Genomic DNA, 18,537 nt, shown 5'->3' with positions numbered 1-18,537 from the left:
GTTCACACAATACATTTGCATACACATTACACACACATGTTCAGACAATACATCTGCATACACATTACACACACATGTTCACACAATACATCTGCATACACATTACACACACATGTTCACACAATACATCTGCATACACATTACACACACATGTTCACACAATACATCTGCATACACATTACACACACATGTTCACACAATACATCTGCATACACATTACACACACATGTTCACACCATACATCTGCATACACATTACACAGACATGTTCACACCATACATCTGCATACACATTACACACACATGTTCACACAATACATCTGCATACACATTACACAGACATGTTCACACCATACATCTGCATACACATTACACACACATGTTCACACAATACATCTGCATACACATTACACACACATGTTCACACAATACATCTGCATACACATTACACACACATGTTCACACAATACATCTGCATACACATTACACACACATGTTCACACAATACATCTGCATACACATTACACACACATGTTCACACAATACATCTGCACTCACTTTTATAGGAAGCTGGCTGGGCGCAGGGAATACTTCAGTAAATGGATGTTCAGGCAGGACTCTGTGCTTCCTGCTGCCTGCAGACTCGTTCACTCATCGGCAGACAGGAAGTTGCACTGTGCGAGATCGTTCAGCAACAGGAGGAGGAAGATGGAGGAGCTGGGGGGAGGGGGTGGGTGGGGGGTTGTTAAAGGAACCGAGCATCTCCAAGAGTGCCAGCGCTATACCAGTGACCCCCTGCAGAGAGGCTCACTTCTAAATGAAGGGCAGAGAGATGCTCGGCTAAAGGGCAGGGTCAGGGCAGGGGCTAGGCAGGGCAGAGGCTGAAGCCCCCTTTGAACCCTATGTGTGCACGTCCCTGGTGTTAACTCTCCCCCTACACCCCTTGCGGGCTGACTTGGATAGATGGAAGCGCAGAGAATTTTCCTGGCTAGGCAGGATAAATATTCTCAAACTGATCATACTACCCCAGCTACTTTATCTCTTCTCCTGCATACCTCTTCTTCCCCACGCCTTCTTTGGGGAACTCTCTGCACTCCAGTCTGGTTTTGTCTGGGCTCACAAACACTCCAGACTAGCGAGACATGTTCTGATCAGACAAAAGTTGGATGGGGGATTAGCCCTACCTAACTTGAAAGCCTTGTAGTAGGCTGTGACCCTAGAGCGCTGCTGTGGAACCCTTCTGTTGGTGCCCACTCTATGATAGTACGAGATCTTCCACCAGTCTTGTCCTCTATCATTTGAGCCAAAAGAACGCATATGTCCCAAATTTCACTATTTGAACCAGATGGAACTCTTATACCACTATTTGACAATCCTGCCTTTCCCCCAACACTCTCCCAGGGCCCCTTCCTGCCTCTCCATAGGGAAGACTACACAACCTTTGTACCTTTTTTTGACACCATTAACTTTGAAACCCCTCTCAGACCTTCTAAAAGGGGCCTCTCCTTCTCCCACACACCTTTTCCAATACACCTTGTCCACCACTCCGATAGACTGCGCCATTAGTGTACTCTATCCCTAAGCCCTAGAGGCGCACACGACTATACCCTTGCCCTTTAAGGATGGGTGGGAGAAGGACATAGGTCACGCGATCTCAGATACTGATTGGAATAAGGCAATTACCCAATGCCACCACACCTCCATCTCTTGTAAGACTCAGGAGATCAATTACAAAATAATGACATGATGGTACAGAGTTCCAAACCTCTGCTTGCTACTTTCTACCCTGGAGTCCCGGATATCTGCTGGAGGTGTGGCACTGGCAGGGGACTATGCTCCATATATGGCTCACTTCACTCACTCTCTGTCAGCCTTTTGGTCATGTGTACTGGACATCATTAGGCGCATTACATTGGTGCGCTTGCAAAACTCCCCTGAACTGCTCCTAATCTCCACCCTACCCACATCTATTTCCAAAGGTACCTCCCTTCTGATATCGTTCACTCTTCTAGTGGCTAGAAAGGTTATACCGTGGCTTTGGAAGTCACCTACCCCCCCCCCCACCTCCCACTTACATAGAATGGAGGACCTATTGGTGGATTCCACCTGGCAATTGGCAAAATAGGGCATGATCTGGTCCCTCCGGGTGAACTTTGTGTCTTCAAAAGATTATGAGAGCCTGTACCTCCCTAATTGATGTATTATTTATTTAAGTACGCTCCCTCAACGCTTCCCTCCCCAGGTGTTTGACTGACTTGGAGAGCTATGCCCCTTGGAGAGCTATGTTATGCCTGGGTGCCGTGGGGACTCCATGGTGGTCCAGGATATGGGGTAAGCTTGTTGTCATCCTCTCTAGGTCCTCCCTTTGTTCACTTTTCCTTCCTCTCCTTTTCTCCCCTCTCCTTTTCCCCCATGCTTTCCTCTCTCCCTCCCCCCCTTTATTTCCCTTTCTTCTTTTTTATCCTATTTCCATCTAGCTCCTACTTCCCTCTCCCTTGCCCCTCCCTCCTTAACCCTCATGTTAGACAGTCAATCTCCTCATGCCCATTGGCATTCCTCTCTCTTCTATCCAACCATGCTGTTTACCTGTTCCTCCCGCCCTTCTGGCTCTCATCTCATCTATACGGTACCAAGTGCCTCTATGCCTGTTAGTTTTGTTTGTTGTGAGCCGTGTGAGTTTTATACTATCCGCTGAGGGATATTGCCAATGTGGCTACGTCCACTTCGATTTGTTATGCCAGATATCTAATTGACTGTTGCCTGTTTATCTACTTGCTTGCTTATTGTAAACTTTAATAAAACTTTATTATTGGGAAAAAAAATAACATAATATACTGTATGTATAAATACTGTACACATAAATGCTAACTCATGACACACATAACAAAAATACATTAGTGTTGAGAGCAAATATTAGAATTGCAAATTTTTACAGCTAATATCAGCACTTCATGATTTCGTGAATATTTAGAATATATAGCGATATATATTCGTAATGACGAATATTATTATTTTTTTTTCTTCACAGTACACATCCCAACAATGTGTACTGTGTAAAAAAAAAAAAAATTATCATCCCTCCCTGCTTCCAGCTTGTGGTCCAAAGAAGGCTACCATATTATTTACTGTTTATGTCTGTGTGGAGCGTGAATATTTTGTATATGCGAATATTCACGAATATCGGCACTTCCAGAGGACACTGATCCCTCTCTTCTTTTAGCTTGTGGGTCAATGAGAAGGATGCACATACAGTTATCAGAGGTTAAAAACAATCCTAGCAACCAATAGGAAAATTGTCCACAAATTGATAGTTGAAAGATACAATTACGCATGCGCACTATACAAATTTAATTAGGAATTTTGCATGGGAAAAAAGTGAACAAATATGCAAAATTCGCGAATATTGGACGGATATGCATACATCACTAATATACATACATCACTAATATACATACATCACTAATAATATACATACAAACTCACAGACCGATAGAAGCCAGTATTCAAACGTCCATTGTGTGCTACATCTGGCAGTGTATGCTTTTGCTATGTATTTGCAAATCATTAAAGGGAATCTTTCAGTTGCAATTTAAGTTCCAAACAGTTGGACGGGAAGACACATGGTAACTTTAATATGTGCCTGTGCTTCCATAGCAATGAAAAATGTTTTCATTCTGTAGTGCAAAGAGTTGTTCCCAAGTGCTAAAGGCTGAAAATGCCTCCGCGCTCCCCCTCCTCTGTCTCTTCTTGATTAACAATCAGCTAGGAGACGACTCTGTTTCCTGAAGCCATAACTACTGTGTGCATATAAATTGTGTGCAGGTACACAATATGAAAACAGGGTTCAGCACTAGAATGTGAGCCTGACTATCAATCAGACAGGGGCAAGAGAGGAATAGCAAGGAGTGGTTCCAGTACTCAGCATTTTTAGGGGCTTGGGAACACCTCTCTGACATTTGGCACCAGAGAATAAAAGCATTGTTTCCACATGATGGAAACACTGACAAATATATTAAGGAAAATGTAGCATGTGTCTCCTTGCCCTAACAGCTAACAATGTCAGCCGTTAGAACATAAATTGCAGACAACTGATTCACTTTATAGAGACTGTCCGCGCCATTATGTGCCTGCACTCAGTAGACCTTGATATTCATGTGGACCTGTTCTTGCCACTGACTTTTAGATTTCTGCCTATACTATGTAAGTCATAGTCCAGCATGATAACTCTGGAAACAATAAACCTATTACCTATTACACCAGACACATCAAACATTTATAAATTTACAATCTTTAGTTAGAAATTACTCAAATAAAAACACGTCAAAAGAGCTACAGCAATTAAACTAGAAAGGCTCAATAAAGTGAGTAAGGGTAGAAGTGGGCTTCAGAGAGGTCTCAATAAATACATTAATGTCAATATCACTGCAGTAGATGAAAAATAAATAGAGCCACACTTAGGGCTGGGCGGTATATCGGTTCATACCGAACACCGACATTTTTGTGCTGCACGATATGAATTTTAACCCATACCGCAAAACCGGTTGGGTACCTCCCCCTCGGGAATGAATGAATGAGCCCAGCGCTGCATTGTCCCCACATCGGGGAACTAATCACAAGTCACCCGCGAGCGCTGTTCGGCCCCCCAATTAATTATCAGCCCAGCGCTGTCCCCATCGGGGTAAATACTGATATGTCACCCGCATGCGCTGCCCTCCTCATCCTCATGTTTGTTGCGGCCGCCGGCACTGACCCTCTATACCAGTGGTCTTCAACCTGCCGACCTCCAGATGTTGCAAAACTACAACTCTCAGCATGCCCGGACAGCCGTTGGCTGTCCGGGCATGCTGGGAGTTGTAGTTTTGCAACATCTGGAGGTCGTCAGATTGAAGACCACTGCTCTATATTGTGTTGTATCCCTATGCCCGGGCTGCAAAAAATAAACAAAATAAACTTTAACTCACCTCCCATTAGTCCGGTACTGGCCTCATCTGCTTCCTAGTGAATGGAACGTCAGACAGCCGTCAGCCTATCACCGGCCGCAGCGATGTTCCGCCTCGGCCGCTGATAGGCTGAGCCCACTGTCATGTAAGAAGCCTCCCAGAGCTTCTTACATGACAGTGGGCTCAGCCTATCAGCGGCAGAGGTGGAACATCGCTGCGGCCGGTGATAGGCTGACTGCTGTCCGACGTTCCCGTCCCTAGCGTAAGGCCAACGTCGGTACATGCGTTAGTTTATTTTGTTTACCTTGTGTCTGTGCCGGCGGCGGCAACAAACAGCACGGGGAGGGCAGCGGGTAACATGTGAGTATTTACCCCGATAGGGGTAGCTCTGGGCTGATAATTAATTTTTGTTTGGAGTGCAGAATAGCGCAGTGCTGGGCTGATAATACATTTTTGTTGGGGGGGCAGAATAGCGCAGTGCGGATAATTAATTTTTGTTGGGGGGGCAGAATAGCACAGCGCTGGGCTGATAATTAATTTGGGGGGGGGGGATAAAATACCGTTATATACAGTGGAACCGCCGAAAGTTACAAAAATACCGTGATAAGCAAATTTGGTCATACCGCCCAACCCTAGCCACACTACAATTGCAAGCATACATTCAGAATACTGGTATATGACAATACTGGTAAAAAAAAAAAAAAAAAAAACATGCATAATAAAACACTAGGAAAGAGACACAACCATAAGGAGAAAGGTAAATCAAGTGGGTAGTCTAATAAGGAGAAAAGTAAATCAAGTGGGTAGTCTACTGCCAACTGACATATCTATGGACTAAACAGCCCATCTGACTAAACTCATGTAGTCACAGCACCAGGGCTGAAATTTAGCCTGTCTTGTTTAAAAATCAACCACACATTCATCCCAACCACATAGAAACAAAGTAGTCTGGCACCAAGGCAGCAGGTAAAAGTGCACTTTATTAAAGCATATCGATAATAACGTACAGGCAGAGCATAGTAGCATCACATGATACTGCAATCAAGAAAATCTTAAAAATGTGACATGGAATCCCGAAGTATATACATCTAATTAAAACACATGAGATATCCAAGCAAAATGTATTCTGCAACTATACATAGTTAGTGCACATAAACTTATTGCATATGGAAGAACACATTTGTAGACAGTATAAAATAAAATAAATTCTCGCCATGCCCTACTTTACAGCTACTTCCTGCCTATCCTACTATCTTTCCCTCCTCCCTCTCCCAACCCTCCTTCTCTTCTGCACCTTGTCTCCCCTGCTGACCCCCCGGTTTGCTTGACAGCTGTACATTACAATCTTGATGACAGCATTGTCCACGCTCCGATATGATTGCTCCAATGACCCCCAGGCATTTATTTTTGCGTACCAGAAGCTATACGCTCCCTCTTGTGAGAACTGGCGGGTGTTATGCTATGTCAATGCTATACGTCTTCCTACTTTGTTTTTGCATCATCTGTGATTGTTGACTGTAAAACAGACTCTGTTGTTTGAATGTGCTTGATGGAAATTGGGGGATTCCGTTTAATGTCCCAGACTTCTACTTCATTTTGTTCTTTGTGTTTTATCTGAAAACTAATAAACTTCAATACATAAAAAAAAAATTATATATATATATATATATATATATATATATATAAATACTTAATATTCTATACTATATTACCAAACATCTCAGGTACAGGGGAAAACAGGTTTCCCATACAGAATCAATGTACATGATTATGAGAAGTACTACTGTAAATGCATTAATACGTTAAAATTAAATCCTGTCTTAAGTTGAGGACCTTGTATTGTGTGACAAAAAAGGTGCATCATTAATTTTGTAGTTGTATTGTTTTTTCTTTTAAACAATGTCTTGTGTAATGAATTCCCATCTTACCAAAGTGCTGACCCGATCTCTAGCTCTCTCTAAGATCTGTGTAGAATATCCCCTAGCACTAAGTCTATCAAAGAGCATTTTAGATTCCTCAACAAATGTTTTCTTGTGTGCAATTGCATATGAGTCTACACCATTCCCCGTATGGTATGTTTTGTACATTATGGCTCGGGGGACATGAAAATGCTTTCAGTATTGAATTGCCTGCTTTTTCTTTCCTATAGGGGTTTACCACAACCTGACTATTATCTGTAGAGAAGCGGACATCCAAAATTGAAGTGCTAACGTTAGAAAAAGTTGATGTGAAGGACAATTTTTGGTCATTGTAATGAATGTACTGTACGAAATCATAAAACTCCTCCTCTTACGTCCCCCTCCAAACAAAGATCAAATTGTCAATGAATCTCCCTATCCATGTAATGCATCCCAACCACATACCCACTCACAATGAAGCGTCCCCTAGACTGTTTTGCTAGAAACTTCTTGGTAATACACAGTACATTTTTTATATGAATCCTAGCCAATAAAATAAGTTAGAGGGGTTATCCAGGAATAGAAAAACCCAACTTCTATCTTTCAAAAACAGCTCCAAGTCTGTCCCCAGATTGGGGGTGGCTTTACAACTTGACTCCATTGACTTCAATGGAACGGAGCTGCAGAACCACACCCCTACCTGGAGACAGACGGGGAGTGGCTTTTGAAAGAAAGTAGCTGTGTTTTTCTATTCCTGGATAACCCCTTTAAACAAAATGTACCTGAATAAGGAATACAGAGTAAAACGCCCACTGCCGGCTTCCCACTGCAAGCTAGTATCTTGCCACATATTGCATAAGTGTAATAAGGAAGACAAGTACAAGTGTGTTACGAAGCAAAAGTGCAAAGTACGTTGTGCCACTAAAACGAGCAAAATAGTGTCATAAAAACACAAATATACAATAAATAACACATGATTCTGGCCTTATATAGTCTATATGTGTAAACATTGTTACCACTATAGTGCCCAAGGAGGTAGGGAAGAATATTGTCAAAAGACCAAGATACATCCACTATGTCTCAAACATAGTCAATGAATGGATAAATACCCAGTACTCCATCCATAACTGAAAAGTTGTTCAGACTTGAGAAATGTCTTCTTTCTGTACTACAGAAGTAAAAAAATTTTATTAAATTGCAAATCCACCATTTTCTTGATTTTTGTTTTAGATTCCGTCTCCTATATCGATTCCGTACCTATGATAAAAATGAAAGACCTCTACATGCTTTGTAAGTAGGAAAACCTAAAATCGGCAGTGTATCAAATACTTGTTCTCCCCACTGTACATACTGGTCCTTGTTTACTAAGAGTGAACTGTAGTTTTCTTTGTGGGAGGTTTTTCCCAACAGATATTTTTCAATGGTATTTACTAAGGTTTCCCTACATTTTACACTTTTCCCTACATTTTGCTTTTTTTACACATGCTCTGAGCTGTGGGCTGTTCCTCAACTCAAATCCACCACATTTTCTGTGGAAACCTTAGTATATATGTTTGTATTTTTTTTAAATGTCTGGGACAGGCCCCCTTTTGGTTACCACACCCCTTTCCCCACCAGCCACGCCTTTTTTTTTTTTGAGTTTTGGACGCTTTTTAGATTTTTTGGTGCAAATTCTGGTGTAGACAGAAATTCTGGCGCACATTTTGGCGCAGACAGAAATTCTGGCGCACAACCCAACAAAACAGGTCTAGTTTACAATAGTAAATCAAGACCATTGTCTGCTTTAAACTGTTGTTGGTATAAACTACCATACTGTTCATAGTTATATTGCTCCAGTGTATAGGAGCGGCTTATTGCACATGCGTGGCTTCTGATGCCGGACTACCCGAGTTTAGTCACGTGTGCTGTTAGCCGGGTGTGAGTTATTCTGGTTTAAGTCCATACATTTGCACTTGGCAATAGGTCACACACTTGATTTACTTCTCTCCTTATGTTTGTGTCTCTTTCCTAGTGATTTTTTTATGCATGTTTTTACCAGTGTTGTCGCATACTGGTACTCTAAATGTATGCCTGAACTCGTAGTGCGTCTATTATTTATTTATTTGTTGTGTATTGCAGTGATATTGGCATGCATTTACTTTTTGAGACCGCTCTATAACTCACTTCTACCCTTACAGTGATCCTTCTTAGTCTAATTATTGTTGCTTCTCTTAGGTTTTTATTTGCGTGATTTTTCAAAAATTGGCAGTGAATTTATAAATGCTCGATATGTCCTGTGTACTTTGATAAGTTTACTATACTGTGTAGAGGTAAACAGCTGTCGATCAGCAGCCAGTGAGTGGAACAAGCGGTGCAGCATGGAGCCCGTTCTCTTGCATATCAGGAGGACAGCTGGACAGAATGATGTGGGAATTCATTGCTTTGTTCAGTGTTTCTGTCCCTAGTATATGCTGCTCTTTGTTTTGTTCCAGGGTCTCAAGCTGACGCCTATCTCCTTTTGGGGCCTTTTGGTATCAGACCATGTCTTCCTCTGAGATTCAAGTTCTTTATTAAAGGGGTTATCCAGGAAAATACTTTTTTTTTTACATATCAACTGGCTCCAGAAAATTAAACAGATTTGTAAATTACTTCTATTAAAAAATCTTAATCCTTTCAGTAGTTAAGAGCTGCTGAAGTTGAGTTGTTCTTTTCTGTCTAAGTGCTCTCTGATGACACGTGTCTCGGGAACCGTCCGGTTTAGAAGCAAATCCCCATAGCAAACCTCTTCTACTCTGTGTAGTTCCCGAGACAAGCAGAGATGTCAGCAGAGAGCACTGTTGCCAGACAGAAAACAACAACTCAATTTCAGCAGCTGATAATTATTGAAAGGATTAAGATTTTTTTTATAGCAGTAATTTACAAATCTGTTTAACTTTCTGGAGTCAGTTGATATAAAAAAAAGTTTTTTTCCCGCAATACCCCTTTAAGCCATTTCTCTGCCTACAGTTCTTGCAGCAGGCTGTCTTAGGGTCAATTCACATGGCGGAATTTCCATTTGAGGAAATCCACCTAAAATTAAAGCCCATAAACTTCTATGGGATTCCGCACTCCCATTCACAATTCCGCAAGCGGAAGTTCAGAAGTCTGGATGGGAGTGCAGAGTCCCATAAAAGTCTATGGGCTTTAATTTGAGGCAGAATTTTGCCGTGTGAATAAGCCCTTACTCTCATTGAGGCTGGTCTGGTGCTCCAAACACCACACGCACCATTGTGCCCAGTAACTACCCTGCACAAGTGCTTGATCTGACCCGAGGACCCACATAGACTGGTTATGTGACAACATTTCTTTACACAGCTTCTGCTTACATCTGAAGGAACAGGGGGATACCTGCTCTCCATATTTATGTGGGTCCCAGGACTGTGAACCACATCTATATAACATATTCCATTGATATACTATAGACAAGATATAAACATCTGAGATGGGAATACCCATTTAAAAGAACAGCGTTACCATAAATTACATTTGGAGGCAGTGGTAGAGAACTCGAATAAATGTTAAAGAATTTCTTATTCCTATTTTACTTTATAATACGTATTTTATTTGTTAAACTGGTTTTGTGTAGTTTATTTAAAGGGGTACTCTGCTGGAAAAAATTTTTTTAAATCAACTGATGCAGAACATGTTAAACAGATTTGTAAATTACTTCTATTTAAAAAAATTGAATCCTTCCAGTACTTATCAGCTGCTGTATGCTAAAGAGGAAGTTCTTTTCTTTTTGAATTTCCTTTCTGTCTGACCACAGTGCTCTCTGCTGACACCTCTGTCCATGTCGGGAACTGTCTGGAGCAGGAGAGGTTTGCTATGGGAATTGTTACGCCTAGCGCTCCGGGTCCCCGCTCCTCCCCGGAGCGCTCACGGCGTCTCTCTCCCCGCAGCGCCCCGGTCAGTCCCGCTGACCGGGAGCGCTGCACTGTCATGGCCGTCGGGGATGCGATTCGCACAGCGGGACGCGCCCGCTCGCGAATCGCATCCCAGGTCACTTACCCGTCCCGGTCCCCTGCTGTCATGTGCTGGCGCGCGCGGCTCCGCTCTCTACGGCGCGCGCGCGCCAGCTCTCTGAGACTTAAAGGGCCAGTGCACCAATGATTGGTGCCTGGCCCAATTAGCTTAATTGGCTTCCACCTGCTCCCTGGCTATATCTGATCTCCTCCCCTGCACTCCCTTGCCGGATCTTGTTGCCTTGTGCCAGTGAAAGCGTTTAGTGTGTCCAAAGCCTGTGTACCTGAACTTCTGCTATCCATCCTGACTACGAACCTTGCCGCCTGCCCCCGACCTTCTGCTACGTCTGACCTTGCCTCTGCCTTGTCCTTCTGTCCCACGCCTTCTCAGCAGTCAGCGAGGTTGAGCCGTTGCTAGTGGATACGACCTGGTTGCTACTGCCGCAGCAAGACCATCCCGCTTTGCGGCGGGCTCTGGTGAAAACCAGTAGCCTCTTAGAACCGGTCCACTAGCACGGTCCACGCCAATCCCTCGCTGACACAGCGGATCCACAACCCGTAAGCCGAATCGTGACAGTAGATCCGGCCATGGATCCCGCTGAGGTGCCGCTGCCAAGTCTCGCTGACCTTACCACGGTGGTCGCTCAGCAATCGCAGCAAATTGCCCAACAAGGACAGCAGCTGTCGCAGTTGACCGCCACGTTACAGCAACTTCTGCCTCTGCTACAGCAACAACCATCTCCTCCGCCAGCTCCTGCACCTCCTCCGCAGCGAGTGGCCGCTCCTAGCCTCCGCTTGTCCCTGCCGGACAAATTTGATGGGGACTCCAGACTCTGCCGTGGATTTTTGTCTCAGTGTTCCCTGCATATGGAGATGTTGTCGGACTTGTTTCCTACAGAACGGTCTAAGGTGGCGTTCGTAGTAAGCCTTCTTTCAGGAAAGGCCTTGTCTTGGGCCACACCGCTCTGGGACCGCAATGATCCTGCCACAACCACAGTCCAGTCCTTCTTTGCTGAAGTCCGAAGTGTCTTTGAGGAACCTGCCCGAGCCTCTTCTGCTGAGACTGCCTTGCTGAACCTGGTCCAGGGTAATTCTTCCGTTGGCGAGTACGCCATACAATTCCGTACTCTTGCTTCTGAACTATCCTGGAATAACGAGGCTCTCTGCGCGACCTTTAAAAAAGGCCTATCCAGTCGCATCAAGGATGTGCTGGCCGCACGAGAGATTCCTGCCAACCTCCAAGAACTCATCCATTTGGCTACCCGCATTGACATGCGTTTTTCTGAGCGACACCAAGAGCTCCGCCAGGAAAAAGACTTAGATCTCTGGGCACCTCTCCCACAGCATCCTTTGCAGTCTACGCCTGGGCCTCCCGCCGAGGAGGCCATGCAAGTGGATCGGTCTCGCCTGACCCTGGAAGAGAGGAATCGCCGTAGAGAAGAAAATCTCTGTCTGTACTGTGCCAGTACCGAGCATTTCTTGGTGGATTGCCCTATCCGTCCTCCACGCCTGGGAAACGCACGCACGCACCCAGCTCACGTGGGTGTGGCGTCTCTTGGTTCTAAGTCTGCTTCTCCATGTCTCACGGTGCCCGTGCGGATTTCTCCTTCAGCCAACTCCTCCCTCTCAGCCGTGGCCTGCTTGGACTCTGGTGCCTCTGGAAATTTTATATTGGAGTCCTTTGTGAATAAATTCAGCATCCCGGTGACCCGTCTCGTCAAGCCGCTCTACATTTCCGCGGTCAACGGAGCCAGATTGGACTGCACCGTGCGTTTCCGCACAGAACCCCTCCTGATGTCTATTGGACCCCACCTCGAGAGGATTGAGCTCTTCGTTCTCCCCGGCTGTACCTCTGAGGTCCTCCTCGGTCTGCCATGGCTCCGGCTTCATTCCCCCACCCTTGATTGGACCACCGGGGAGATCAAGAACTGGGACTCTGCCTGCCATTGGGAAGTGTTTTCCAGCAAGTCTCCCTTTAAAGGGTACCTCTCATCAAAAAAACTTTTGATATATTATAGATTAATGAATGCAGAATAACTTTACAATTGTATGTTATTAAAAAATATGCTTCTTTCTATTTAATTTTCCACTTTGAAGAAATGACCACTAGGGGTCTCCCTACCAGTCCTGGCAGCAAGCATTTCAGACTCATGCTGGAGTCCTAAACACTACGAGCTGCCAGTCTGCTTTGTTCACAAAGGAGAACACTCAGAGCTGCCAGCCTGCTTTGTTCACAGCATGTTTGGCTGTGAACAAAGCAGGCTGGCAGCTCTGAGTGTTTAGGACTCCAGCATGAGTCAGAAATGCTTGCTGACAGGACTGATCGGGAAAAATACAATAGAAAGAAGCATATTTTTCATTAACATGTTATTGGAAAGTTATTCAACATTCATTAATCTAAAATATATCAAAAGTTTGTTTGATGAGAGGTACCCTTTAACATAGTATGCAGTCATATAATGGACTATGAAAGACATTATCCAATTTACATAGAGGGAAACACTTTTGCCATATTGCTTCGAGAACTATATATCAAAAGACAACTGGATTCTGATGACCTTCTAGTAACTCTGGCAACTTTACAAAATACCAGACCAGCAAGATAATTTACCAAAGTCGTAAACATGACAACAAAATATATTGCTATCCTTTTTTTTTTCACTGCAAAGGAGGAGAAATATGAAATGAACAGTAAAATGCTACATTAGTCTGCGGCGCTGTAAGGCTTATTGCCATCCACGCAGCTTATGCTATATCATAGCCGTCTGATTGAAACCAAATTTGCTGCATACATAACTATAACCTGCAAGGCATAAAATGACAGACACCATATAAAATATGATTTTTTCTGACTTGAAGAAAGTATTATTCTTAATCATTTCTCATGACAGCTTTAACTGTATTGAACTATTATTTGATACTTGGTAACACAAAAATATTTTTTATACCTGTAAGCAGGGCTCAAGTCCTGCAGGAACTCATGGGAACGGAGTTCCGGCTTTTTTTCCACAGCAGGAACGCAGTTGCCATTAGCAGGGGTCCTGCAGGACCAGCCCTTAAAGGGTTACTCCGCCCCTAGACATGTTATGCCCTATCCAAAGGATAGGGGATAAGATGTCTGATAGCGGCTGCGGCACCCCAGACATCTGGTGCACGGAGCAAACTTTGCTCCGTGCCGGATGACTGGTGATGCAAGGCAGAGGCTCGTGACATCACAGTAATGCCCCCTCAATGCAAGTCTATGGGAGGGGGCATGACGGCCATCACGCCCCCTCCCATAGACTTGCTTTGTGGAGCCGTGTCCGTGATGTCATGAGCCTCTGGCGCTGCACCGAATGCTCTAAATGAATGCCGGGAGCAGCAAGGAGAACGTGGAGGTCCCCAGCGGTGGGACCCCCGGGATCAGACATCTTATCCCCTATCCTTTGGATAGGGTATAAGATGTCTAGTAACCCTTTAAGTGGAAATCTAGGGTAAGTTCCCACACTTTTTTCCCAGGACTTGACCCCTGCTTGTAAGCAAACATACAATATAGTCCTATAGCAAAATTAATGTTGTGCAATATAAAAATAATAATAATGACAATAATAAGTAGCAGAATTATAGTTTAAAAAGCAATATTGCTTTGCATTCTTGCTTTGTACTTATGATGATTCTAAACATATTCTCCTTAGTACTTCATTATTTTTGCTTCTATATACTCCACAGTGATTTTGCTTTGCAGGTTGCCTTGTATCTACTCTCCTTTCTTTCTGGTGGTGTATTCCCCGTTCGTTGTTTGTTTCTTTTTTATATTTTAGAATATTATATGGTGTATGCTAGATGTATATTACTGTGTGAGGTCATGTGAGTTATATAGTACAAAGCAAACCACTATAATATGGTTGCACATCAAAAAACTATAAAAAGGTAATTACATTTTTATTGCACACGAATACAAAAAGACACACATTTAAAAACATTTGAAAAGCTCATTTGAGAGCACACTACAGAAAAAAATGTGAGGGCATGACACACACCCTCAAGGAGCACATGTGTACAGTAATGAATAAACAATGCAGACCGACTCTATTACATGATGTAGTCAATGTGCAAAATATAGGAAAAGCTGCTTAAACACACTAAAAAATGTCTATATTAAATCTTCTGTCTATATTAAAGCTCAAGAATGAAGTGGAAACGAGTGCAAAAAATAAAAATAAAACACCACTACTGGCTATAATAAAGCAGTAATAATGCTTTTGTAATAATACATTACAAAAATAAGTCTAAGTGTAGGCATCAAAAATCAAAAAATTATAAGGGTTACAGCCTGGAGATGAACATGATACCACATATGCTCACACCAAGACATCATTTTCATCTCTAGGATGTACCCCTTTTAATAAGTACGTGTACTAGGTATGAGTCTGCCTACACTGTGACTTGCTGTACATGGTCTGTCCCTTAATGGCTGTGTTGCTATGGTTCCTAAATTTCTCTTATACCTCTATAGTTCCTATATTTGGTACCAAATGTCTATTAGCTGAGAATCTATTAATAAACAAAAAAAAAAATAACACCTTGGTGCTGCTAGCCATGTCAGCTGCCTTAGGAACAGGACATTAAATTGATACTCTGGTAATAGACATCTTATCCCCTATCCACAGGATAGGGGATTAGTGTCTAACTGCGGGGGTTCCGGCCACTGGGTCCTCCTGCGACCTCCTGCCTGACACCCTGGTAATCCGCATGCGCAGAGCGATCTACACTCTGAGCCTGATTACTATCGACCACCGTCTAAAGCTGTGGCCGAGATACATAAACGCTGTATCTTTATCTCTGCTATAATCATGAATGGAGGGGAAGTGTTGTCCTAATCCTCCCACATTTATGTTCAGAACACCGGAGTGTCGGGCAAGTGATTGCGGGGGTCTTAGTGGTCGGACCCCCACGATCAGACATCTTATTCCTTATCCTGTGCATAAGATGTCTAGTACCGGAGTACCCCTTTAAGCACATATATTAGAAACTCAGCCCTGCAGGCAGCTTGGAAGCTGAAAAGTAGCTCAATAATGTTTATATTATACTAATCTCCATCTCAGACAGTTTAGTTAAACAGATTATTCTTAAAGTAAATAGAGGTGGAGAAGCTGTTTTAGGTTTAATAAACCTTTTGTCTAATTTGTTGATGAAGTGATATGATTTGTAGATGTGGCTATTGCAGGTTAAAGATCTTCGGAACTTAATAAAATGAGAGAGCTGCCTGCGCAGTACAAATAATTGTGTAGATGCTATTAATGCTATAGAGGAGAATGGATTTATCTTTACAGCAGAGTAATTAAACAATTCATTCAGTCTATATCAATAAATTATTAGTGAAGACACCAATAGGGATGTTTTCTTTTTCATCTGTTTAATAGATCCCAGAGGGACAGCAAAGTTGTTATTCAAGTTTGTTTTGATAAGTTGCAACCAAAAAGGAGGAGAAAAGGTCACCAGTGATTAAAGGTGTGGCCCCAGAGAGAAGGGTTAAAAGATATTTCTTTTCTTAAACCTGTTACGGACACAGGGCGTATGAGTACCCGAATCCTTAAGGACACACTGAGTACCTGTACGCCCTGGTCCCGTTACCAATGTTTAAAACACCCTCACGGGCTGAGCATGTGTTAAACCCGGTTTGTCCTGACTGCTATCAGCAGCCAGGACCAAGGGTTAATGCCGGGCATCACCGATCGGGCTGGTGCCCAGCATGAACCCTTTAGACTTCACAATCAAAGTTGATTGCAACATCTAAAATGAAAGTGAACGCCCCCTCCCATAGACTTGCATTGAGGGGGTGGGGCATGACATCACGATACTCTGGCCCCGTGGTCGTGAGGCTTCAGACTCGGAGCATCCAGTTCTGTGTGCAGCTGACGCAGGTGGGTGCTGCATGAGAGATTTCGGGGGTCCCCATCCTTTGGATATGGGATAAGATGTCTTAGGGCTGGAGTACCCCTTTAAGGTGAAAATTTAAGTTACTGCTCAATTTTTAGTTTTCTTTGAACTGGAGTTTAAGAAGAAATATTTGAATCCTTTTAAATATATCTGCTGTTTTTTAATTTTTTCATCATAATTTTTATTATTATTATTATTATTATTTTGCATTCCATTGTGCTTTCTAATAGCTTTTTTCTATACTAATAGGCATAATTACAGTAACCATAAAAGTGCAATTATCCTATGTTTCTTGTGCAAAAACTACAGGGGAATGTAATTTTAACTACAGTATATACACTCCAGTCTTCAGTTAAAGTATGCAAATCTGACCTTTCTTATTGTCCTTACACTAAAAACTGGAGTGGATTTCTGGTGTCCCCTATATTTAGTTTGACAGGCAATGGGAAGATCCAGTCATCCTGCTAAGTTCCACCTACTTTTCTCAATTATGGTGAAGGCAGTTTCAAAAAAGTCACAAAATTGGACAAATCAAATTTTGGGGGGAAATGTGGAACTAATTAAATTGCAAACTAATAAATTTACTCAGCTCTACATCTGAGCCATTGAGGCATTAACTCTACAAGACCTCAATCGGATTGAGATTTAGTGTATTCTAATCTAAATGAGCAATTCACAACATTCCTCCAAAGTTTTGTGCATAACCTTCTGAAACAAAGCATTAGGGAAGGCTACAATTAGAGATGAGCGAATTTACAGTAATTCGATTCATCACAAACTTCTCAGCTCGGCAGTTGCTGACTTTAGCCTGCATAAATTAGTTTAGCTTTCAGGTGCTGTGGGCTGGAAAAGGTGGATACAGTCCTAGGAGAGAGTCTCCTTGGACTGTGTTCACCTTTTCCAGCCAACTGGAGCACCTGAAAGCTGAACTAATTTATGCAGGCTAAAGTCAGCAACTGCTGAGCCGAGAAGTTCATGACAAATCGAATCACTATAACTTCATTTATCTCTAGCTACAATGATACAATTGCTGTGGTATGCAACATGTTTAAGTAGGTGGTACTTGTCAAAATAACATCCCCATGAATGTCAGAACCCAAGGCTTCCAAGCAGAACAAAGCCATAGTATTCAAAGCATTATTGCCTCTTAGTGTTACTCCGATATGTCTCTAGCATGACCTAAAAGGCCAGGGCTTCTTAAACTTTCTCGTACCTCACCAGCACCCACATTACTTCAAAGAGCTTCAATTAAATACCATCTACAAACCAACACCTACAGTAAGTGTAGCAATAAACACTTCTCCACCTGAATTTAATAAACACCACAGTGTAGCAATAAATATTTCTCCACTGTATTTAACAAACACCACAGTGTAGCAATAAATAATTCCCTACTAGCAAAACAACTAAAAACACAGTGCAGCAATAAATTCTTCTCCACATGTAGAAAACCAGCAGAACAGTGCAGCAATAAATACTTTTTCACCTGCAGCCAACACCACAGTGCAGCAATAAATACTTCTGCACCAGTGAAAAACTGAAATGGTGCAGCAATACATATTGTTCCATCTGTAGTAAGCCAACACCACTGTGCAGCAATAAATACTTCTCCACCAGTGAAAAACTGACATGGTGCAGCAATACATATTGTTCCATCTGTAGTAAAGCCAACACCACTGTGCAGCAATAAATACTTCTCCACCAGTTAAAAACTGACATGGTGCAGCAATACATATTGTTCCATCTGTAGTAAAGCCAACACCACTGTGCAGCAAAAAATACTTCTCCACCAGTGAAAAAC

At 42.8% G+C, this 18,537-nt stretch overlaps 1 protein-coding gene across 1 annotated transcript in view; it reads left to right on the top strand.

Annotated features, from left to right (window-relative positions):
• Positions 1–18,537, top strand: part of IMPG1 (interphotoreceptor matrix proteoglycan 1) — a 489,363-nt gene that overhangs the window by 26,707 nt on the left and 444,119 nt on the right. Inside the window, exon 2 of the mRNA XM_056565914.1 lies at positions 2,242–2,330. Within this exon, the coding sequence (XP_056421889.1) occupies positions 2,242–2,330 (89 nt within the window). The remainder of the gene's footprint in view (positions 1–2,241; positions 2,331–18,537) is intronic.

The sequence above is a fragment of the Hyla sarda genome, chromosome 3 (genome assembly GCF_029499605.1).
Source record: "Hyla sarda isolate aHylSar1 chromosome 3, aHylSar1.hap1, whole genome shotgun sequence".
Classification (NCBI taxonomy): domain Eukaryota; kingdom Metazoa; phylum Chordata; class Amphibia; order Anura; family Hylidae; genus Hyla; species Hyla sarda.
Note: the sequence above shows the minus strand (reverse complement) of the source record. Positions and strands in the feature narration are given on the sequence as shown.